Raw genomic sequence first — 24,906 nt, forward strand, 5'->3', positions numbered from 1 at the left:
GGCACTTTGCTCCTGATTGCACCGCTGAGTGCACTGAGGTTAGGAGATGGGTACTGGCGCTAGACAGACCTAGGTTCAAATCCCTGCTTTGTCACTTACAAGCTGTGTGACCTGAAGAAGTCTCTTAACTCTTCTGGACCTCAGCTTCCTTATCTGTAAGATGGAGCCTGCAGTAGCTACCTTTTTTGTGTGAAGAAAAAGAGAAAATGCATTTGAGATGTTTCACCAGTGCATGGCACACAGGTAATCAGTAAGTTTGAGTGAGTTTATGAATGAGCAGCCCGCAGAATGGCAGCAGTTCTTCAAAGACACATCTTTCTCGCCCGTTTTCCAGAAAACCCAACACCTGGCTCTCGGTGGAATTATTTTCAAGTCCGGTCCCTGAGGCCCCTGAGTCTGGGTTGCAGCCCTTGGTCGCACCTCGCCAGTCCTGTTCTCAGCGCAGCTTCGCTAGCCCTGCGGCCGCCAATCACCAGGGCCTGGTCCCACCCCTAACCAGATTCACCAATAGGACCCAGAAGGCGCCACCCTGGGCTGCTTCCGCTGCGTCTTATAGGCTGTCCGGCAGTCCTGCCCGCCCCTTTGACTACGTCATCCGCGCGGCGCACTGTGGGGCTTGTAGTCTAGAAAGAAGCAGCGCCGCCGGGTCCACACTGAGGGCTGTGGCTCCCCGCCTGGAGCTCCAGAGGCAGGAAGAGCGGCCCTTCTCCCCCTCCCACCTTTGGTTGATGAAGTCCAGGCTTCCCTGTCCTCCCTTGTAGAGCGCTGGGGCTGCCCGCACGCTGGTTACCAGCGGCCTCCAAATAACCAGGAGCATTTCTCTCAGATGATTCAGCATTCACTGAAATTTCAGATTTCTGTTTCAGACCAATGAGACATTCAATTCCCATATTCTCATAAATGGACCACGGGGCCACTGTGGGAGGTATGGTGGCAGCTCTGAAAAGCCAGCAGTGACTCCAAACTTCTCTAGTTCCCCGGAGGAACCCACTGCAGAACTAGCAATTGTGAATTTATCCAAACCCTGTGAACCTTGTCTATTTCAAATTGTATTATCGCTTAAAATCATGCAAACTATCAGTGGCTCACCGCTGACCGAGATATAAAAATTCATACCCCTTAGCTAGGCATATAAGGTGCTTCTTAACTACTTTGTATTTATTTGTGTGTGGTTGTATTTTTAAAAGCAGCATTTCTCACTTGAGAATCACCTGGGGAGCTTTATAAAATATTGGTATGTGTGTCCCACCCTAAATCTCGGAATCTTGGGCAGATGGGGCAGGCTTTCATATGTTTTAAAGCTCCCGGGGTCATTCCCCTGTGCAGCCAGGAGAGGACTGAGAACCACTGGTTTAATGTCTGTCAACACTGCTGGGACCCACTTTCATGGATCCCAGCCTTTGCTCTGCACTTTCCTCTGTTTAAAGTGGCCTTCTCCTTTCCTGCCTGGTCTACAGTCATCCTGCCTGGTAAGAGCAACTGCTCCCCCTTTTCCTCCCTGTCCTCCAGCAGATTCCTTCCTCCTATAGCACTTTATACATGCTTCTTTTCTAGCAGCACTGGAGTTATTGGGTTACTTGTCTGCCTCCCTGCAAAGGCTGTCCCGGAAGAGTCCTCTTTTACCCATTCCAGAGCCACTAAGTCAGAATCTCTGGGGTGGGCCTCAGGCATCAGCTGTTTCTTAAGCCCCACAGGCGATTCTGATCCATGCCCCTCACTAGGAATCATCCTCACAAAAGCACCAGATACAGTAAGCATCGATAATATTTGTTGCATTGAATCGATGAAGCGTCTCATTTGTTTCTAAGGCAATAATTTTGTTGTACCTAGTTGCCTTTGATTCCCCTGGAAAGCTAAGCATCCCTGTGTTGTAGTCTCTTCTTCACTCATTACTTATGCATTCATCCAACAAATATTGTACACCGTAACAAAGCCCTGGGGACTCAGGAGTAAACAGGAAAACTCAGTGAACCAGCCTTTGGGACTTAGACTCTATTAATACATTAGTTATAGCACAGTCATTATCATCATTTCTTCTGAATAATGATTGGAATTTTTTCCCCTTCCAGATACTATTTGATATTCACAGGTAAGGAGATGTCTTATTCTCTTATATGCCCAATATGCTGCTGGCACATTGAAAGCATTCTGTGAATGTTTATTGAATCAGGGTACCACATTTCATAGCACTTGTCACAATTTGTTTATATTTATTTGTGTGATTATGGCTATCTGTTCCATGAGCTATAAATCCCCTGAGGACAGGAACGGAATCTGTTTTTCCTGTCATCCCTGACACAAGGGCTGACCAGAGTAGGTACTCAATGAACATCACTAAGTAAATAAATAAATACACATAAGGCATCGTTAAGAACAGAAATGAAATCTCTCAACCAAATATCCACTCCCCTCTCCCTCCTTATTCTTCCCTCCAAAGGTAATTTGCTTCTTGAGCATCAAGGGATTTCAAGTTCGAGCGAGCGTGAGCCCAAACTGAGATGGTGCTTCTCTTACTTACTTACAGGCTGCCCTGGGCCTCGACTTCAGGGTCTTTTGTCGGCCACGTCTGCAGGGGCTGGATGCCAAAGGAGAGAGACGACTTGGCTTTCCATAGAAGGGTCTGTGCCATCTGACTCCCGCAGGACCCTTTGGTCAGCGGATCCATCAGTGGGCCTGGAGGCTGCAGTGCTGTACTGAAGCAGAAGGAGTTGGGAGAGGCACTGAGAACAGAGAAGAACGCAATCCCATTGCTGGCCCATTCTGGTCACTCCTCCCTGGGGGCCAGCCCATCCGTAATAAGGAGGGAGTGAAGCCAAGGCCCTCCCAAGACCCAGATGCCCCACCAAGACTGCACCACGCCCTTATTGCACACTGTGGCATTGTGGCCCTGAAACCGTCCAAATCCTACCACATCCCTCAGCAACGAGTAGAGTCCTCCACACTCTCAAGTCAGCAGGGTCAAAGGTAAAAGGAGGACAGTGAGCATGTGAACCATCACAAACTTATTTAGAAAATGGCAACATTTACTGAGGAAGGGAAGCCCTGTCTGGAGTGCCTTCAGAGGATGGACCTTATGGCCATAGGTGTTTAGTCCAAGAATGCCTGGTTTATCTCCCAATTTCCAATTAAAATAGCCAAGAAAAGCCATAAAAAGAGCCTACACTGGCAACCACACTGTAGACAAAAGGACCAAACTCACATTTCAAGAGTAATGGCACAGAGGAAGTAAGCAGTAAACACTTGCTGAATTAATAAATGGATTGTTCATGGGAATAAGTTGAGAAACGGATTGCTGAAACATGCCTGCCTCTTTCTCTGATGACACAGCGAGGAAGGTGGGAAGGTGATTCTGGGATGAAGGAGGGTAGCTTTGTTAGGGAAATGTAAGCATCCCTGCTCTTTCTGATTGGAATTATTTTCTGAGCCAATCAGCAGTGTTCTTCCCCTACCTCTACCTCATGTGACACACAAATAAGGAAAGAAAATCCAATTACTCGGAAATGGAAAAAAAAATTAAAAGCAATCTTAGATAACATGTCAAAAGGGACTTTTTATACTGTCTTCTTAGTAAATGCTGTGACAGGTTAAAGACAAAAGACCTGGTGGTCTTATTAGTGAGGAAGAGGCATCTGCACAGGGAGCCACCATCCTGCTGCAGGGTTTGGATGCCAAGAGAAGTGACTCCATACAGCCTGGGTATTTGGAGCCAGATGGGCACTGCCCACTCCCAAGCTGCTACAGCAGTGCCAATTATAGGCTGCAGGCATGTTGCAAAAGAAAAAAAAGGTCACTCTTGCCAGGTCCCCCTGGCATTCCTCCTTTATAAGTGATGACCCAGCCTCCCCCATCACCTCACCTGGGCCTGAGAAGCTGCAAGCTGCATATCTGACCCAGACTGCTGGATAATCTTACCCTAAGCTGGCTTCGGGCCACTTATCTTGGCAGCAATTCGACAGACATGAAAGGCTCAAGCCTTCCATGTAAGACAAATGGCAAGAAGGGAAGGTTTTGGTATGTAGTCAGCTCTTTGGAGCCTCAAGTCTTCTGAAACCCAGTGTCACTAGGGTTTATAGCTCCCTTAGCAATAAACAAACAAATACATAACAGAACAGGGCTTCTGGATGAGAGACATACATATTTTTTTCTTTGAACCCTTTAGATTTTTTTAAATTACAAAAATAACACTTGTGTGCAAAAGATTTAAGAAAATGTTCCTTTCTTAATCATTCAAGTAAAAAAAAAAAAAAAAAAAAAGGAAAGAAAGAGCTCCTAAAAGAAACCGATAAGGGAGTGGAGGAAGCAGGACAAGGAGGTGAGGTTTCATCTTCAGGCAAAGTCGTGGGAAGGCGCAGCCTCAACTTGAGTGGAGCCCAGCTGTCCCACATCGTAGCCCCGCGCCACATATGACCACTAAGCAAGGAAATGGGAGGAGGCAAAGCAAGACATGTGCGTGTAAAACATACACTGGACTTCAAAGACTTAGTACAAATAAAAAAGGATGCAGAATGTCTCAATAATTTTTATGTTGACTGCATGTTGAAGATAAAATGTACATAGAATAGATTTTAATGTGGCTACTAAAAAATGTAAAATCACATACATAGCTTGCTTTATAATCTGAGGGAGGTCGGTTATGCCTCAGAGCTGTCCCACCTGCGACGAGGAGCTGAGGGCCCGGGGTCAGGGTGGGGGCTGTAAACTCCCAGGTACTTGGCTCTCTCTGCACAGGTGCGCAAAGCAGCTGCAGTGAGCAAGGGCAACCCACCTAGGAAGAGTCTCCGCCCGGGTGTGGGTGTTGAAGTAAAAGTGCACTGAAGAGGGGAAGCGAGAAGATTCCAGAAATGGTGAGGGGATCTGAGGGAACCTGATGGTACACAGGACATTCCCACCTCCACTCCCTTTCCTCTCCCAGTTAACGGTTTGGTATGATTCCCATCACTCCTCTCTCAATGTATTTGCAACCTTTATGTGACACACATACAGAGACTATATAGTGCTGCATGACTTGCTCTTCTTCCTAAACCACAGTCTTAGACATCTTTGTAAATCAGTAAATAAGGTGCATCTTAACATGGAATATTATAGAATGAGATAACCTCATATGTTGCTACATTCTTTTAATCTTTAAATACTAAGATTATTTCATGGTTTTAGCATGTTATTGTCTAGCTCTTTCATCTTTAAATTTGTGTTTAGAAACACTTAACTGCTAGTTCTTTTAAACCTTTTCCATTATTTAATTTTGTCTTTTTTGCCACATCTTTACCCTTAGAGTTTCTGAGTTCTTTTTTTATACTTTCATCTAATTCTTTAGCTTCATTTTCTAACTGTTCAGATGCTGTCTCATCACTGTTAATTTTAATCCTTTTCCTCATTTCTGTTATCTTTTCTAGTCTTAACTTTCTAATTTAAAAAATGTACGTTTCTCTTAATCTTCTGACATATTTTATCTTTCTTGTCTCACTATTTAAAATATTCTGCAGAGGAAGGACTTCTTGGAAAGATGGCAGAGGAAGTCCTCATTTGCATAACTCCTTGGAACCCATGGGAATAAGAAAAAATAGCACAATACACAGAAGAAAACTTACTGAAACAAGAAATGGCCAAACTCCATGCTGTAATTCTGAAGATCTGCTGTATACAGTTAATCATGGACAGACTGAAAGCAAACATCGAGGTCTACCTAGCTTATGTAATGTGAGGGAAATGGGCAAGAATGTTCTAAAGGCCAACAGTGCCAGATCTGGAGGGATGGGCAGCACTGGGCAGACGCTGTTTGTTCTTTTTCTTTTCACTGCCCTAGCTTTTTAACAAGAAGGTGCGGCCTAATCTGAGGAAAGGCTGCAGGAGAGAAGGGAAAGTATATCTTAAGAGCCATCTGAACCTCTTGAAAGATATTAACCAAGTACATTTAAACCCACTAAAAGAAGGTCCATGACTCATGGGAAATTGCACCGGACCAGGACCTCTTTGGTGGAGGCTGTTTGCCCTGAAGTGAGGCAGAGGGTGGGGCTGAAAATTCAAGGGGAGTCCTGCCACAGAGTCACATACACCACAGGCACAGGGGACTCTGCAGACAGGAGGGCAGGCATGTGGAGAGAGGAGAGCCAGATGGCAGGTTCCCACTGCCTCTGTACCCTCCCCACTTCCCAAGAAGCATCAAGGCCAGACCTCCAGCATGAGCTCTGAAAGAGAAGATTCACCATCACTCAGAGAAACAGGAGTCAAGGTGAATCTACTCATATTATCAGCGGGTAAATGCAGACCTGGACAGAGCTGCTCTTTTCAGAAAAGAGGTTTGCAAAAGGCAGATGAGTACAGACGAGAAGATTTTTAACAGGAATCAGATGAAACATATAACAGCTTTGTTTTCTCAAGAAAATGAGAGAGTAAGAACTCAAAACAAAAGATCAAATAATACCATAGACAGACTTCTCAAGGTTCTAGGATAAAGATCCCAGAATGTGGCAGGAAAAGCACTGATTCACAGTGTGGAGGTGCTTTCTGGGAGGGCAGTGGGCCCAAAGGGGAGGAAATGAGGGCATCCATGAGCGAAACTCCTGAGTGGGGGCTGTGTATGTGTGTGGTTTCTTTCTGGATCAGGATGGCCCTCAGAAGCTTACAATTTTTTCCTCTGTGACTCCCAAGCCTTGGTGCAACTTGAATGTTCGTATAGTGAGTCTAAAGGGATGGGGGTAAAGAGAAATGTGGCCTCCTTCACAGTGCTCTGCGGATGGCCACGAGGACGCAGTCACTGAGAAGAACCATCCAGGAGCTCCAGACAGGGACCAGTGGCTGCGGGGGCCATGGCCAGGCCTGCCAAGGCCCAGCGAGGCAGCAAGAAACAGACCGTGGAGGAATACAACTGTGCACAAGAGCTGTCTCTCTCATACACTGGTAGGTAGACCCCTGAAGGCAACGAAATGGCATAGAAGGCAACGGGGTCTCAGTTCTGGCTCCTTTGACGTGACCAGCATCTCCCTTGGTGTGGGCTGCATGGATGTGTAAGCAGCAGCCGTGATTCTATGAGGAACATGGGAGCCACATCCACTTCTTGCTCTTGTATCTTATTCCTTGTTTGGGTTGTTGACTGAAAACAACCTTAAACCAAGCACAAATCATTGTTCTTGCTTATCTGCAAACCGAGATCTGCTTTTGGGGCCTGAGCTGGCTCAGCAGCCAAGGGAGCAGTAGCCCCTGCAGAGCTGGGGGCAGCAGGAAGACAAATCCCTTCTGTCCCCAAATGGAAACTGCCCCTCCCACACACCGTCACTCCCCATCCTGCCACCTTCTTTTTTTAAAAATTTAATTAATTAATTAAATGGCTGCGTTTGGTCTTCGTTGCTGGGCTTGGGCTTTCTCTAGTTGTGGTGAGTGGTGGCTACTCAGTGGTGTGTGGGCTTCTCATTGCGGGGGCTTCTCTTGTTGCAGAGCACGGCCTCTACCCACGAAGGCTTCAGTAGCTGTGGCACGCGGGCTGAACAGTTGTGTCTCATAGGCTCTAGAGTGCAGGCTCAGTAGTTGTGGCACATGGGCTTAGTTGTTGTATGGCATGTGGGATCTTCCTGGACTAGGGATCGAACCCACATCCCCTGCATTGGCAGGCAGATTATTAACTACTGTGCCACCAGGGAAGTCCCCTGCCACCTCTCCCTCCATGGCACTCACAGCCATGGGAGCCAACCCAGTTATGTGTTTGTGAGGTGCACTGTCTGCCTCCCACCCTCCCCGCTACTAGAATGTTAGCTCCATGAGAACAGGGACCCCATCTGCCTTGATCAGAACACGATGTACCTGCAGTGCTTAGCACAGAGAAGGGCTCAGAAAAACGTGTCAAATGAATAAATGACTATGTGAATGTCACAAAAACATGAGGAAAGTGTTCATTTGGAATAGAGAGACTTTGTCGGGCTGTTTTGGCCCTTTCTGAATGAGGTCACTGGTGGCCCCAGTCAGACCGCTGTGGGAGCTGCTCTATTTCTTTATCAATCTCTGACAGACGGCTGCTCTGTGAGGACTGTGACAAGTGCACAGAGCAAAGGCAATCCATCTGCCAAGCATCAGTCCAGGCCTGATACATGGCACTGACGCGAGGAAAGACTTAATGGCTGGCAGCTCTTCTAAAGACACTCTTCTCTCTGGTCATAAAATGCGAGACAGGTATTTATGTCCTAACTTTCATTTGTGTTAAAACTATGGAATCACTGACACAACGGTTGGAAAATCCACTTCAAGCTGTCATCCCAGGCTTGAGTTCCCATTTTTACCTCCTCGGCTACTAAAACGGATCCAAGATCGGCGTGTCAGGTACGCAGCAGCACACCAGTGTGTGCTATCAACTTTGGATCTATGTGTCTTATTTATGTTCGCTATGATCTAAGAAAGATGCTGTCTGTGGCAGATATTTTGGAACGACTTGCAAAAGTTGGAAGGCTAAGACGTAACGTCCTCACCTGCTTGGCAGTTTAGAGTTCTGGATGCAATTTAGAGTCCACACTTGAGATCAGATGCACTCACGAGACGCTGATCAGGAACGGAGCCAGGCAGATGAAGGGAGAGGACTCAGGGCATCGCTTGCGTTTGCAGATCATGACAGAGCTTGTTGTGGTCCTGGAGTCAGCAGCTTCTTGATTCTCTGGCTTTCTGAGGGAGCAGGGGCAGCTTCAGCGATCAGAACAGAGTTGGTTGTGCTGTTAGCTTAGGGGGCAGCTGCTTCTTGTTATGCAGTGGCAGCCTCCCTGATCAATGCAGGGCACAGTGGTTCTGGGGGCAGGAATGTACCTGGGAGCTCACACTAGAGAGCTGGGAGCTCCCGACCCTGTCAACAATCCTGTAAGCACTTCATTTCCTGTATCACTATTAAATCTCATTCTGCTTCTACCAGGTAGAGTGGATTCTGTTGTCTGTAACAGGTTGTTGACCGATAGGCCTTATACAGTGGTCTGTCTGATGGGGTTTTGAGCTTAACAGTGTGTGTGACCCCGCGCAGAGTGCAACATATGCACAATCTTTTTCTGGTGGGAGCAGTGGTATAACCTCCAGCGGGCAAGAAAAAGAGACTATGTACTTTGACGGGAAGACATCGGAATTTTGCCTTGTGAGTTTAAAAGAGAGCTTGCTCAAAGCACTAGGCATTTCTGTTCTAATCAGCAAAGAGGTGTCGAAGGGCAACCAAACAAACACGCTAATTGTGGACATGCCTAAGGTCACCGCTACGCTGGAGCAGTGACTGTGCAATCACTACCCCTGACCTGCTTTGTGTCGTCTTGAGCCTATTCAGGTGTGGCACCAAAAACTGGTGTATCCAAAAGTGCACTAAAAACACAGAAGAGTTGAGAAATACTAGTCCAACCTACAGATGCTTTAACATCTCCAGTAATAAAAATTTTATTGTATCTCAAAGTAGCCATGTTAGCTTGGGGCGCACTGACCGCTGGAATGTATTGTTACTTCCGTGTACTGAGTCCAATCTGTTTTTTTATTATCCCTCATACCCACTGTGATTTTAGGTCTAGCCTGGGGCCATGCACAGAATGGGCCTAATTCCTTTTTCATATGACAGCCTTTCAAATGTGGGAGGGCAGCTCTTATAGCCTCTGTGAATTTTCTTTTTCAAGTAAAACACCCCGCTCTCCCTACTGGAATCTTTTTTCTTTACTGGATCATTCCCATCAGACATAAATATCTTTATAAAACAAAAGCAGAACACCCCAAACAAAACCAAATAAAACAAACGGTTTTTCAACTCACATGCCCTCCAGCCCTGTGAAGAGCTGACTGGGGTCATTGTTTCCAGTTCCTGTCCTTACATTATCTCTCGATGCCAGTCCAGTGCGACTTTCACCCTCACCATTCCAAAGAAACAGCTCTTGTTAAAGGCCACCTATGACCCACATGATGCTAAAGCAATGGTCAATTCTTGGCTCTTCACTGGGTGACCAAGCAGCAACATTTGACATGGAAAATCATTCCCTCTTTCTGTTTTTATTTTTTAACTGTTTATTTACACTAATTCCTCACCCTCGCCCCCCAAATTAAATTACATCCTGTATCCATGACACAGTAGTGTCACATATAAGTCTGAAAGTCTAACTTTTACTTGGGATTTATATGAACAGTTAACCTAGGTCCATCAAATCACAGTCATCCTTCCCACTAATAAAGTTTATTTACTGATTCCTTTTTCCTAAAGTCTCCTGGTATCACATACATATTTCTCACAGATTTTTTACCTTTCCCTATCTCACTATGATTCATAGTCATGTTCAAGAACAAAACAAAAACCCTGAGGCATTGTTTCAAACACTTCCTACCTGAGGGCCCATATCTACACTGTCTAATAAGGCAGCCACAAACCACATGTGGCTCTTGAGCACTTAAATGTGGCTGCTCTGAACTGAGATGCTGAAGTATAAAATACATACCAGATTTCACAGACAGTATTGAAAAGAAAAGGAAATTCTTAATTATTTTTAATATTGATTATATGTTAAAATGATAATATTTTGGATATATTGAGTTAAGTAAAATGAATTACTGAAATTAATTTCACTTTTTTTTACTTTTAAAATATGGCCACTAGAAAATCTTAAATTCCATATGTAATTTTACACACTTGCTATCACCAGAAAAAAGTCACTGATTTCTTTTCACTAAATATCTGTGAAGTCCTAGATATCTTTCCAAGTCAGAATACAAATTGGTATCAATCTTTTTAACAGATGATCAGTATTGTATTCACACATTCCTGATGGACTTTTTTTTTCACTTTTACAAGCAATCCTACAGCAAACAGCCTTCTATATACACCTCCTCAGGCAGTCACCCCTCACTGCTAACTCATATTTCCTTCCTGTCCTCTAAGATCCTGGCTCTAGAGACAACCAGATGTGTGGTTCATACTTCACAACACTTCTACACTAGGGTGCTGCTTTAGAATTTTTTTCCCCAGGAAAACAAGCAGAGAGTCTCACTGTACAGGCCAAATCTCCTAATTTTCCTACAGCATTATTTGTTGGACTTCATCTCTGTTCAGATCTTCAGCTCTGGAAACCAGACAACCAAATATAATTTCTCATATTAACCTTCTAAAGCAAAACTAATTTGACTATTGTCTTCCTCCAAGAAAGGAAGCTGGTTTGTATTAACTTAAACTCTTAGTGAATAATAAAATTTGTTTTTCCCCTTCTCTTAGGATAATAGACATAATATGAAAATTAATTTTCGTCTGTTGGCCCTAAGAGCCCATTATGTCAGCTCGATACAAGACAGCTCTTAATAGCCTTTCCCAGGAAGACTGCTGTTTTTCCAAAAGAAAATTGACAGCGGCAGATTTATTTGTGATTAAATACTTAAGGGCCTGACACAAACAAAAAGAATAATGACATGATATAGAGGAACAAAGCCTGTGAAAACAGCTCACATTAAAATGCTTGTTTACAAAACTACCTGTAAAAAAAAAAAGTCTCTTGAAAAAAAAAAGAAAAAAAAATCTAAGAATCTACGAGTCAGGAGAAACATAAGGAAGAAGAAAAGAAGGCAACCAAATGCATAATGGATAATTGTTCTTTTCTGATTCTGTCTCGGCCTGGAAAGCCATCTTCAGGAACAAGAAAGCATTTGTCTTGGCATCAGACTTGTTCTCACAAGGCGTGGGTTATATGCATTACTAATAAGGAACTGCTATGTAGGAAGCAATATTTGGGAAAGTGGAAAATATGTTTTCCATTTGTAATTCAAAATCTTCTGTCTATGTGGGGCTCTTCCTGCACTGTGGCTAAACTTAGTAAGCATAATTTAACCACTCAACTAAGGTAGTCTTTTACAATGAGTACTAAAAAATGCAGAAATCCCAATTCTGTGACTCTAGGGTGACATCTGGGTATCTGTAATTCGGAAAGCTTCCCAAATTCAATGGCTTTTTTTTGGGGGGGGGGGGCAATCCAGGATCTAGTCCCCTTCTTCTGGTAATAGCACTGTGATTTTTTTTCCTTTGGGCAATCACTTCTTTGCGGTCTCTATTAAATGATCTAACCCCTCAGTTCTTGGTTGGGCACGTGACCCAGGCCCGCCAATTAGCATGTTTTACCCTTCTGGCCAAAATGATTGGTTCACGGATGAGCGCAGAACCGAAGAGATCCAACAAACGTCAAACCTGGGACGTGCTCTAGAACCACTGAGAAAGAGATACTATCTTTCTGCTGGGATTGTCCATTGACAGAAAGTAAGCCTGGACTCATTCATTTTCTTTGCCTCAAGGAGGAAAGACCTTGAGAATAAAGTCAACCCAGGAAATGAAGAAAGACTACTGATGACATTATTTGCGCACCTGGATCTATCTTCTCCTAAAGCCCCGTCTCCCCCAGCACTTTGCAGTTGCATAAACCGATGATTATCCTCTGCTTGCCATTCACAGCCTTTGATAATCTTAAAAGAAAATTAACAACTGGTAAGGCACTAATCAAAAAAGGTGCAATGTGTTATTAGTCCTACCTGTAGCTGAAGGAGAACTGTTCAATGGTGATTATAACTGCGTAGCCAGGAGTAGGAATCACTTGACCACAATCCCAGCCACTACTTTTCAGCTGGTATCAGAGCCACAGGCATTGCTACTGCAAGTGGCTATGAAAGCAGAATTATAAATGATGGGTAGTAAGTATTGGGTTGGCAAAAAAAGTTCATTTGGGTTTTTCCATCAGATCTTACAGAAAAACTCAAATGAATTTTTTGGCCAACCTAATATAATGAGGCAAGCTTTGACTTCACTATTAGAGAAAGGTTGCCCAATGACAAAAACGCTTGCAGTGGTAGGCTCCCTGATCTTAGATGTGATGAGCAGAAGTTGGATGACCAGCTGCAAGGGTTGTTGTAGAAAAGATTCTTGTATTATCCTAGAGGAGTGGTTTTCAAAATATGTCCCTGGGCCAGCAATACTGGCATCACTTGTGAGCTTGTTATAAATACATTCATAGATCCACCCTCACCTAAAGAATCAGAATCTCAAGGTGGGTGGTGGGGGCAGGGGGGGGGAGGAATGGGAGGGAGGGGCAGGAAACCCTCCTGATGGTTTTCACATATGTCAGGTTTGAGAACCACTGTATTAGACTTGAGAGCACTGGTTCTCCAACACAGTTTCCTAAGGCCCCATCCCCAGAGATTCTGATTGAGTAAATATGGGGTTGGGCTTGAGAATTCACATTTCTAACAAGTTCTCAGGTAATGCTGATGCTGCTGGTCCAGGAACCACACTTTGAGTACCACAGTCTGAGAGGCTGACCTAAGAGAGGTCTAAAGTTCCACTCGATGTTGAGGTTCTCTGATCTTAAGGATTTATGCTGCAAATCCAGTCCTACTGAGTAAGCCTGTTAATGCTTCGTTCACATGTGGTTCGGCTGCATGAAGTGTTCCAGCCACAATGACATAGCTCAGCAGTAGAGGAGTACTTTAAAATAACTTAGGTTCATCATAAAGTCACAAAAGATAACAGATATATTTCTTAAAATATATCTTAGAGCAACAAAACAATAGGGAAAACTATTAGCCACCCTCAGACAAAGTAGGTGTTTCTGTACCTCTCACTGGTCAACACCCCCTAAAGGTTTTTATTCAGCTAGTCCTAACCATTGCCCTGAGGACTTATTGTCCTCTGCCTCAATCCCTCTCTTCCTAAGTCTACAGCTCAAAAACTACAAAAAAGCAAGGTAGGACCTTGCTCTGAGAGCAGGGGACAAGGAAAAATTGAATGGGCAAAGCAAGACGTTTAAGGAGGCATAAGAACTTTCACATAAACATTAATCATGTTTGTCCATAACAGTTACAACTTAGTAATGCTTTGTGCCAGACACTGTCTTTAGCATTTTGCATAAATCAGTTCTTAAAGCTCACATCAATATTGTAAGAGCGGTGCTACTGTCATTTTACAAATGAGTTAACCAAGTCTCAGAGGGGTTAAGCAACTTGTCCAAGGCCACGCACACAGCAAGCGAAAGGTCAGAAACCTGAACCCAGATCTGTGTAGCTCCAAAGTCCTTGTTCTTGAATGCTGCCTGATATGTCTTCCTAAGAAATGATGACCAACACAGCTAGGGCAAGCGGCTTCACAGCATCCGTGTCCGGCCCTGCAGCCTCCAGGTTTCCCAGCTAGCCCTCCTCACTGCCACCTGCTCAGAGGCCTCATGCCTGGTCCCCTCCTTGCTCCCTTATATTCATTACGTGCTGTGTCTGCCCACCAGTGATCAGAGCTGATACATGATTGCAACAAAGACAGTTGCCATCCTGAAAGTAATGCCTTTCTTGCCTTGATGTCACCAAGATGATTGAGTGAATATGGTTAAAACAGGTTCTGAAAGGCCCTAAACAAGGCAGCGGCATTTAAACTTGACCCAACAGGAAATGAGAAGTAGTGGAGGACTGTGGAGTAAGGGAGGCTAATCTGGCAACACACTCGCAAATGAGGCCGAGGCGCTCTCCCCTGGCTGTCCATCACAATCACCTGCATCCCACGCCGCATCACCACGCTGGACTTTCTGGAACAATAGGCCTGGGGGAGGGACCCGCACACTTGTATGGTTAAGATGTTTCACAGGTGATTCTTCTTCTGTTGGCCCTAAAAGTTCACGATGTCAGCCCAGTAAAAGACCGCTCTTAATATTTTCACTTAAAAGTGGCATGATTTGGATTAATGATTAAAGAGGTAACTTTTTTTAAGCAACAAAACAATAGGAGAAATTGTAGATGAACATATATCTGTTTTAAGTTAGGGTAAGCCTTTTCTAACTAAGCATAAACAGGAGGAATAAATGAGTAGATTTGACTAAATGTAAAAACACGATAATAAAGTCTATCAAATACACCGTAAAGAAAGTTAGAAGGTAAATAATGAACTGCAAAAAAATCTGCTACATATTTGACCAAAAAGATCAATTCCCTTAATAAATAAAAAGTGCTTCAATTCAATAAGGAAAAGATAAATATTCCAAAGGAAAAGTGGACGAAGTACATTATGTATTTCATTTGAAAAAGAAATACAAGTTATGAGTAAATGTGAGAAAAAGGGTTTCACCTCACTACTAAACATGTAAATTTAAATTAAAACAAGTTACCCCTATGGCAAATATTTATAAATGATAATGCCTAGCATTGAGGATGAGAAAAAACAGGCACGTTTATGTGTTCTTGGGAGAACTGTAAACTGGCACAACTTTCTGGGGGACAATTTGGCCTTATGCTTCAAAAGCCTTTAAAATGTTCATTTTCTGGGATCCAATAATCTCTATCACTTCTGTGAATTTATCTTAAGGAGATGATTACCTCTTACAGATTCATACACAGACTAATGCATATGAATTCAACACGTCTTTAGTACAAGTGAGAAAGTGGGAATAAACTGCATGTACAATAATAAAGGATGGGTTAAGTACATTATCCTCCAACAACCACATTATTTTTATAATCAGAAAAATGGTAATCATTATTTCTAAGGTTTATATGATAATAACATGGAGTGTTAAATAGAGGGAAAAACCTCTGGAGGCCAAGAAGTCATTTAGTCTTTCAGGTGTAAGGTCATGAAGACAAAGGAGGGGGTGGTAAAAGTGAAACTCCAGAGGAAGAGAGAAATTTTCTAAACCAGTGCTTCCAACCAATATTGGAAACATTAGTCACCTGTGGCTATTTAAATTTAAATTTAAGTTAAATAAAATTTAAAATTCATTTCCTTAGTTGCATTAGCCATATTTCAAGTGCTCAGTAGCCACAGGCGGCTAGTGGCTATGGTGTCAGAGAGGATGGGCTATAGGATACCTCCATCATCACAGAAAGTTCTATTGGACAGTGCTGATCTAAACACTCTACCTCAGGCCTGGATCCAGCTTTTGACTCATCTCTTCACCCTCATCTCTTGAGCCTCATCTCTTGGTACACTTCCCATCCTTCACGCTCCAGCAACAAGAGTGTAAGCATCAGAAGGGCAAAGACCTTATTTGCCTGGTGCTTCTGGTCTAGTTGGGGAGAGGTGTTGTCCGGGAAATTACACACAGTGGTCTGTGGAATGGCAGATCAGTGTGTAGATTGTTGATACAGCACAGAGCTCAGCCTATGGTTCAGGGAAGACTTCCCAGAGAAGGAGCGGTACGCATTACCCAAAAAGTAAGGAAATGACTATTTTAAGTGGAGAAAAGAGCATGATATGAGTAAAGGCACAGATGAGAGAGAGCACAGCATAAGGGAAGAATTACCAGCTGGTCAGGGATTTATTTATTCAACAGATAGTAAACGTCTGTGATGGGTGAGGCCTGAGCTCCGAGGACAGAGCAGTGAACAGCTATGGTCCCTGTCCTCAGGATGCTTATACTCTCATCCAGGTCCTGCTTTTTATCCTATCAATTGAACCCTCTCTTCTGCCACAGCGAGGGCCAGAGGCCCACCTCCTATCTTTCTCCCCTTCCTCTGCCCCAGTCCCCATCGCGGCCCTGGGAGATGGAGCTCCTGAGTCGGGGGAGGAAGGGTAAGGCTTGGGATGGGCCACAGCGGACAGTGTGGTAAGACTCTTCCAGCGGCCAGTGAGGATGTGGACTTGACAGGTGGAAGAATAAAGCCGGGAAGTGTCGTTGGGGGGCTGTTGGAATATTCTAGAAGGGCCCAGGGGCTGAAAAATGGGAGAGCCCGCTTCAGCGACGTCGGAGCGGAGAAGGCACTCCGAGTTAAGAACATGCCCTCTGAGCTCAGGAAGGAATCTGGCCGAGCAGAGGGAGCGCCGCCGAGGAGCGCGGCAGGGGAGGGCGTGTCTGCGGGGCAAGGTTCCAGGGAGCGGAAGGACCCGGGCACATCGGGCGAGTTCCTCGGGCCAAAGGAAGCGGGCGGGAGGCGCGCGGGCACCCCCGGCAGAGGAAAGGCGTCGACGGGTCCGAGGGCACGACGGGCCGGGCGTGTCGGGGGCCAGCGGTCAGGATGGGCGGGGCCGTGAGGCAGCAGGTGTGCGCTACCCGCGGAGCCAGGCTGGGAAGGCTGGCGCTGGCCCGGGTCCTGGGCAGCGCACAGGGACTCCCCGGGGGAGGGAGACCTCCCTCCCTTGGGCTTTATGGGGACTATCGCCCGACCTTGTCCTTGAGCGTGTGCAAGAGGTGGGCAGGGCAATTCTCCGCAGCCCGAAACCCGCCGAGAGCCACGGGCTTGCTCGGGGCCTGCCCAGGGACCGACGCTTTGGGGGCGTCTCGTCGGGTCTGGATTCCCGGCTCCCGTCGGGTGCTTCTCTGGGGCGAAGCCCCTCCCGCACCTGCCGCTCCGGCGGCCCAGCCTCCCTCGATTCCCGGCCGCTGCGCTCAGGCTTCTAGCAGGATCCCCTCAGACACCCGCCCCGCCGCCGAGACCCCTCCACGCGCCGCGGCCTCGCGGCCCTCGGTCCCCTCAGACGGCCACCCCCCACGTGGCCGGCTCCCCGCTTCCGCCCCTCCCGACCGCACCCCTCCCGGGCCGCCGCTGTACCTGGGGCTCTCGAAGCTGCACCCCCTGCGCCGCAGCGCCGCCCTCTTCTGCCGCAGGAGCGCAGCGGCCGCCCCGCGGGGCTCCGGTTCCATCGCCCCGGGCGGGGGCCGCGGGCTCGGGCGCACTCGGGTGGGCTCGGGCCTCGGCGGGGCTCGGCGGACCGCTCGGCTCGCGCGCCGCAGCCCACGCTCCGCCCCGCGCGCCTCTGCCCGGCCTAGGCCCCGCCCAGGTTCCGCCCCGAACTTCAGTCCAGCCCGCTCCGCACCCCCCAGCGGGGTCTAGGCCTCGCCCCGGACCCGCCCTGAGACTCAGTCCCGCCCACTCTGCGCGCCTCAGCCCGGCCCAGACCCCGCCCGACCCCGCCCCGAACTGCAGCCCAGCCCACTCCGCGCCTCAGCCTGGTCCGGACCCCATCCCAGCTCCGCCCCATGCTCCAGCCACGCCCCTCCCTCACAGACCCCTCGGGGTTCCTGGTGCGGGCTGTCAGCGCCTCTGCTAGGCCCACGAGCCTAAAATGTCACCCCGTCCTCAGCTCCGTAAGGTCCACGGCCCCGCCTCTCCCGCTCCGTGGCCCTCAGCGCAGACCCAGGCCGCACCCACCTACCCTCTCACTACTGAGATCTGGCGCGCGGCCTCCGCCCTCACCCCAAGTGTCGGCTCCTTAGAGGGTCGCCCCCCCACATCTCAGTACCTCTTGGCCTTTTCTAACGTAGCGTCGTCCCCGCTGGGGGCCGCCCTTCTCCGTGTCCCACCCATAGGCAAGGCCCTGCCTTTCCCCTGCAAAGCGCCCCCACCCCCACCCCCGCCCGGGACTGTGCGGGCCGCGCTCAAGCTCCCCGCACTCCACGACCCTGCCCGCACAGGCCCCGCCCATAGCCCCACCTCCGCGTTTGACCCCGCCCACTCTGCCTCACCTCCGCGGGTGCCCTGGCCCTGGCCGGCGGGCTGCATTCCTGGGTACAATGCCGACCCTCGAGGCTAAACAGGAATTCTACCTTACCGTCTGAGTTAGCTTGCGGATCTCTCCATCCTTCAAAAGACAGTAGTTCACTGTCTCCAGGTGGCGTCTGCGGTGCCTGTCGCAGTGAGGCTGAGGGGCTACAGTTTTGTAGGCTACCAGCTGTTAGCTCAAGTCTTGACTTCATCACTTTCCTGCTCAGTCGGATGCATCCATCTCAGAGTCCTCAAACACTGCCCTGTGGCTGAGGGCAGCGACCCCACCCGGGTAAAGCTTTGGGTCACTGTACCATCTAAATCGTGAAGCGCAGGTGAGTTAGGGCCCCTCGGCCAGCGGGGCTTGTCATAGCTAGGGAGGTGTGGCCACGCTGGCCGGGAAGTGACTGGGGCGGTGGAGCAGAGACTGAGGAATGCGTGTGTGCGAGCCTGAGCTTGGAGAATCGGCCACTGCAGCTTTGGAAGGCACTAGCTGGGAAGCTGAGGCAGGTGGGGTCAGGGGTCCCAAAGATTAGCTTGGATCATGTCACCCCCTGGTGCACGCTCCCTCAGTAACTTCAAGGTGATTTCCCAGAAGGCCTGAACTCCTTCACTGCCAAACATTCCAGCAGAGAAGGCAGTCTGGAGAGAGAATGCAGGGGAGAGAAAAGATGTAGGGGGCTTCCCATTTCTCCTTCCTGCCCCTTGAGACTCCACCTTGGTCCTCCCCTCAGGTTTCCATGGGACACTCCTTGTAAGACAGTCCCCCCTCTTCTCTTAAGCAAGCTAGAGTGGGTTTCTGGGTTTTGCCTAGCATCACGAACTCCCCTCAACGTAGCTTTTCAGACTTGGACCCCATTGCTCCCCCAAATCCTTTACTCAGTGAGACTGGGTTGCCTCCCTTCCCAGCCTCATCCTGCTCCTTCACCTCTTCTATCTTCCTGCTTCTCGCACCCACCACATGTTCAGCGATCTCTGAAATGACCCTCCAATCTAAAGCTTCTCCCAGTCCTCCACATCCCTCCCCTGGGTGCCCACAGCCCTGACTCTGTCCCTCCCCGAGGACACTGCTCCTATATGTCATTTATGTTCTCGTAACCCTTATCTGAGCCCCCACACCTCCTTCACATCTCTCTGGCACAGCAAGTGTTAGCTAAATCAATGCACGTGACTTTAATAAATTGAGCAATATTCATTGGAAAACACTTTTAATTTCAAAGTAAACAAAAATGTTTATACACTAAAGTATTTAATTAATGAAACAATTATCAGTGTAACAAGCTGAAAAATACAGCAACTTGATACAAGACTGAGGTAACAAAATACTTCACCAAAAATCTAAAGAATCCCACAGAGGGCTGATGTTCAGTGGTTACTGCAGATGAGACAATTCACAAGACTTAGGGTAAGTCTGTACACAACTGCATGCAGGGGGTCTGCTGGAAAAAAACAGACAGCCCAGGAGAGCGCAGCAGATTGAACAAGAAACAAATTAAAATGTAAAAATTGATTTTCAACTTACTTTGAAGGATACATAAGAAATTGAAAACTACTCTCTATGCAACATTTTGAATGCTAAGTGGAAAACCATGCATTTTGGCACAAAATTTATTGAAGATTATACCATACTAATAAATTAATCACTATTGTTTTGTTATTGAATGGTCACAGTCGTTTAGAAATGGATAAAGAGAGGAATGGTTATAGAACCCACAGATGATCCATCGTTGCTGCTGCGAGCAGGGGTTTGGGGGCCGCCCGTGGTGCACACACACTTGTGCAGCACCAGCGGTGAGGTGGTCCACGGAATGAGTTCGAGACACCCAAGGAAATGCAGCTCTCACTCATGCTGTACCTGTATTTAACAATGAAATTAAAACCAAAAAAACCTCTGAAGTAAATACTGTGGGCATTCTGACCCTACTCTGTCATTCCACCTCGCTGGGTTTAGCCACAGCTCTGTGCCTGGCTGTTCTGTGCCAATCAGACACTCAGACAGCAACTGGACTCACAAATCAAAGGCTGTTCAGTCTGTTGAGCCTTTTGAAGCCTTTCTGGAGGAATCTGCACCAGGTTTCTACCCTGTGCTAGGAGGGAGGCAGGGTCTTGCTGGGAGAGAAGAAATGGCATGGTGAGGATTATTTGTTCGTTGAGAGGTCAGCTCCACGAGGGCTTGGGTCTGTCTTGTTCTCAGCCATCTCTATCCCTGGTAGAGCCTGGCACATGGGAAGCACTCACAAGAGATGAGAATCGATGGATGAATGGGTGGTTTTACACAGGGGGTCTGTTATTTCAGAGGGACTCTTGTAGGTTTTTTTTTTTTCTTTTTAAAACATGAAATCACCCAACATACCAGAATGATGTGGGGCTGATTAAGTGATTCATGAAGCGACAAAAAATAAGTTAAGTTTGTTTTTAGCAATGTTCACCTGGTTCTAAGCATCAGTAATGTGGGTCCAGAGCTTTAGACTCCATCTGTGGGATGAAAGCAGATCTTTCTTGCGAATGGCTTTCTGTTTTCATGGACCATTTTTCCACCTGTAAAATGGCATCCTAAAAGATACACTTCTTGGGCTTGGAAGGCAGGAGGAAGACGATGAAAGAAATACTGGCCGTAATGGTAAGAAAAAAAAAAACACTTTATAAATTCAGTTGGCAAGAGAGAGAGGGTTCTTTTGTAAGCAGAATCCCTTCAGTGTCTTCTCTTTAGGGTCCACAGGGGACAGGGTGATGAACAGGCTTCTTTAGGGAGGGACGGGAGGCCAGACTGTCCCACTGGGCACACGCAGAACAATATTTCTACTGCTTTCCACCAAATCTATCATCTACAAAGTTTCAGTTGTCAGAATGCACTTGGCTAACTTCGAGTTACAAAAACTGTTCGACTGAGGGGGTGAAAATTACTGCCGGAGAGAGGTGAGTGAGCTGCTTGGGCAGCATCACGAGGATACCAGCCACCTGCTCCACAGTTTGTAGACAGCAACCTATAACTTTCATTCTGTGGTGCCATGATCTCTTTGCTTTAAAAAAAAAAAAGATACAACATATGCATGCAAGACACATCTCCTTCAGTGTTTTCACAGACATTTGTGCACAATGGCTAGTCCAAGAGCAAGACCCAGAAATGCTTCCTTCCAGGGTGAGAATCCACCTGGGGACTTTCCCCTTTGGGGTTTGTGCCTGGCCCCCTCTGTCCCTGGCTTGCGGGCCTCCTCACCTGCAGCTTGAGGGACAAACCAACACTGAGAAGACAGTCAGCACTTAACCCACATGCTTGGCCCTGAGCCTCTGCTGGGAGAGAGCCAACTGCCTTACAGCTTCTTCCACAGAACTCTTTGGGGAAGTTCAAAGGTTCTTACCAGTTCTACAAGAATCCAAGCTAAGAATGTTTCTGGGAGGGGACATGGGATCAATCTCAATTAAGTAGAAAGACTAGACACTTTGAAAAGAATTACAATTGTCCTATTTCAAAATTAGGCTCAAAGGAAAACACCTGTAAAAGACAAGGAAAATCTGTAAAGGGCAGGAAATTATCTGATTTAGTGGATCCTGAAATTTTGAGGTTTTTGGATTGGCTTCTATAATATTTCATGTCAGAAAAATCAGGACCGTTTGAAGAAACTCAAGGAAAGTAGTCTTGCAATTTCACTCAAACCTAACACTTAAAAAAATTAACAGGTAGAACCAGATTCAATGTAGGTTAAAGCATTTACACTGTGTGGTTCCGATGAGAGGTGTCTGGAATGTCTGGTGGATTCATTCAGCCTCTGGATGCTAACTTGAGCAGTTGTTGGTGTGAATTAGGTGCATGCATCCGACCCCAGCTGCGGGAGGGTGTGCGAAGCACTGATGGCCAAGGTTTGGTGGCCTCAACTTCACCATCTGGCATTTCTCCTGGCATGAAAGTATTCTAGACTTTGCTCCAAATGAGGGTTGGTTACTGAGCACAGTAAGGCTCAACCACAAAATAAGACCCTGGTGACAATTACTTTCCTCACAAATTCATTTGAATTTTCAGAAAAGTGGTTACCGTTTGATCAAAATACAGTGGTGGGTCCTTTGGTAATTCTTAAATTGACCTAATACAGTTTATTGGTTAAGAGGTTGTTTTCAGGCATCTTGCCCAGAAACTCTTAAGAATAGTTTGGTGTCTGATCAGTGTGAGCTCTGAAACCATGACAGCAACAAGGACCCAGAAATTCAGTCTCTTTCAGAAAATCATTCAGGGTTTCTTTCTCAGAATTAGGACACCCAGATTAAAGAGAGAGAGAGAGAGGGAGAGAAAGGGAAGGGGGAAGGGAGGAAGGTCTGGGGGGGTGGGGTGGGAAAGCTATGGTGATAGAGCTATCATAAATAAAGCTAACTTTTATTCATTACTTTAAATAAAAATGTATTTGTGCAAAATAAAAGTTACTTAAAAATACGATGAGTGACAGATGAAGGACGTTGTTCACCTGAAGAGCTCTCAGCCGAAAGCAGGGCTCCAACCGTCCAATCCCCAGGGCTTTGCTCTCTTGTCACCAGGCTCATTAACTATTGTGCCCTTGAACTTGGATGATGGAGAACTTGCTGGTGACTGTGTTTGGGGGCAAGAATGGGGGAGCTTAAGGCCTCAGTGTCACTCAGCTCCCCAGTGAAATCCGGGAATCCCAGCGGCCCCGCCCTGGCAGTGGAGGCAAAGGGGTGAGAGGATGGGAGCAAAAGCCTTGCCCAGTGGAGAGAGGTCGGTGCAAAGTAGCTTCCGTGCAGCCGGTCAGGTCACCGTGCGCGCAGGCGGCCTCAAGAAGCTGGCAGAAAGCATCACGACTTCCCATGCTGGCATGGGGTAGGGGTGAGAAGAGTGGGGTGGGGAGGGGGAGGAGGGGGCCTTCAGACCCTTTGGGAGGAGGGCTAGGAGGAAGCAAGCGGCCGGCAGCCGGCCCAATCCATGGTCCTGAAGCCGGATCCTGCCTCAGAAGAGCTGACGGCAACAAGGCCTGGAAGGGCCCCGGAGGCCCAGGGAGCAGGCCTTCCGGATAAATAGCACCCATAGGAACAGAAAACAAGACACGATTTAAGGCATTGTTTGTTTACAGTAAAAGAATGCAAGGGACCCTTAACACAGGCGGAATCTGGGCTCTCACTCTGACCTTCCTCAGTGGACGAGTCTATCGCTTAAAGTTAAAGCAGGACCTCAAAGAGAATGAAGTGTGTGATATCACGAGTCTTGTGCCAAAATGCATGTTTCTCGGAGAGTCCACGCTCGCTCGCTCACACGCACACAGACACGGCACTCACACGCAGAGGACGCTTAGGGGTTGTACAAAATCTGAGGCAGCCCCATGGGCGAGCGACCCCACGCACTGGGGGGTAAAGAGCCAGTCCCCAGCCTGTCCCTTCCCTCCGGCCCCCACGCAGGGGATCGCTGTCCACTCTTTGTGCAGGAGAAAGCACTGGGGACCCAACGTGGGCCGGATGCTCTCTGGTCGTAGCAGTAGCTGGTGGACGGACGAGGGCCCAGGGACGGCGGGCAGGGTATACAGTCTGGGGACCGACCATGGCCCCGCGAGGTGGCGCTGCAGAATGGGGTCATGGGTGGCTGGGGACCGGCAGGTGGACCCTGCACTGGCGGAGCCCTCTGGACTGTGAGGCCGCAGCCACGTCCCCTCAAGTCCAGCTCTGAGTCTCCCAGCACCCCCGCCAAATGGCCTATGCCCAGGACACGTGCTTCGCCACCAGTCCCAGGCCGGGCTCCCAGAGGCCTCTGACGTCACGCCAAGTCCCGCAGAGACTTATTCAAATGACATGAGGTTTGCAGGTACCTAGAAGAGAAAGCTCAGCCTCTTGTAAAAGTTCCGATCTTTTGGGAGGGGACGGGGGTGATCCCTAAGGAAAGGGTTCAGGCCTCTCCCAATGAGTCTGTGAATGAGGGGGGGTGGGAGGGGAGAGGGCACAGCAATAGTAACAGCCACCGTGTGCTGTGTGCCAGGCAGGGCTCTGAGTGCCACATCTGTATTGTGTCCTGAGTCCTCACAACAACTGCAGGAGGCAGGTAATGGACTTATCCCCATTATAAAGATGAGGAAACTGAGGCTTAGAGAAGTGAAGTACACAGCGGGTGAGTGACAGGGCTAAGACACCAGAGCCCACGCTCTCAACCTCTATCCTTGGGTCAAAGCACATGTGCATTTGGAGCGGAGACGTAACCAATCCTGCAGGATAAGCAGACGCCTCTGAAGAGGAGGGGGTTGGTTAGAGGGTGGCAGGAGTTGGCAAGTGGAAGCACAAGGAGAAGGGGGAAATTTGAGGATACTGGGAACCCCAAGACTTTCCCATGCTGTGTCCCTAGGACCAGATCCCAGCTCCCTTTACTGGGGGTCCACCAGCTCCAAGGTCAAGGTGTTTCTCCACCCCTTTAAAGCTGTGGACATGCCCCCAGTCCCAGGCCTCCTCCCCCAGCACTCCCGTGGGGTTCCAGGAAATCTGATGAGAAGCAATTTCATCAAAAACAAA

The 24,906-nt window shown here is 47.6% G+C and overlaps 1 protein-coding gene across 1 annotated transcript in view; it reads right to left on the bottom strand.

Moving 5' to 3' along the window:
- Nucleotides 1-24,174: 24,174 nt before the first annotated feature.
- Nucleotides 24,175-24,906, bottom strand: part of RALGPS1 (Ral GEF with PH domain and SH3 binding motif 1) — a 266,004-nt gene continuing 265,272 nt past the window's right edge. The window contains exon 21 of the mRNA XM_057721461.1: nucleotides 24,175-24,215. Within this exon, the coding sequence (XP_057577444.1) occupies nucleotides 24,186-24,215 (30 nt within the window). The 3' untranslated portion in view covers nucleotides 24,175-24,185. The remainder of the gene's footprint in view (nucleotides 24,216-24,906) is intronic.

Source organism: Hippopotamus amphibius, chromosome 2 (assembly GCF_030028045.1).
Source record: "Hippopotamus amphibius kiboko isolate mHipAmp2 chromosome 2, mHipAmp2.hap2, whole genome shotgun sequence".
NCBI classification, from domain to species: domain Eukaryota; kingdom Metazoa; phylum Chordata; class Mammalia; order Artiodactyla; family Hippopotamidae; genus Hippopotamus; species Hippopotamus amphibius.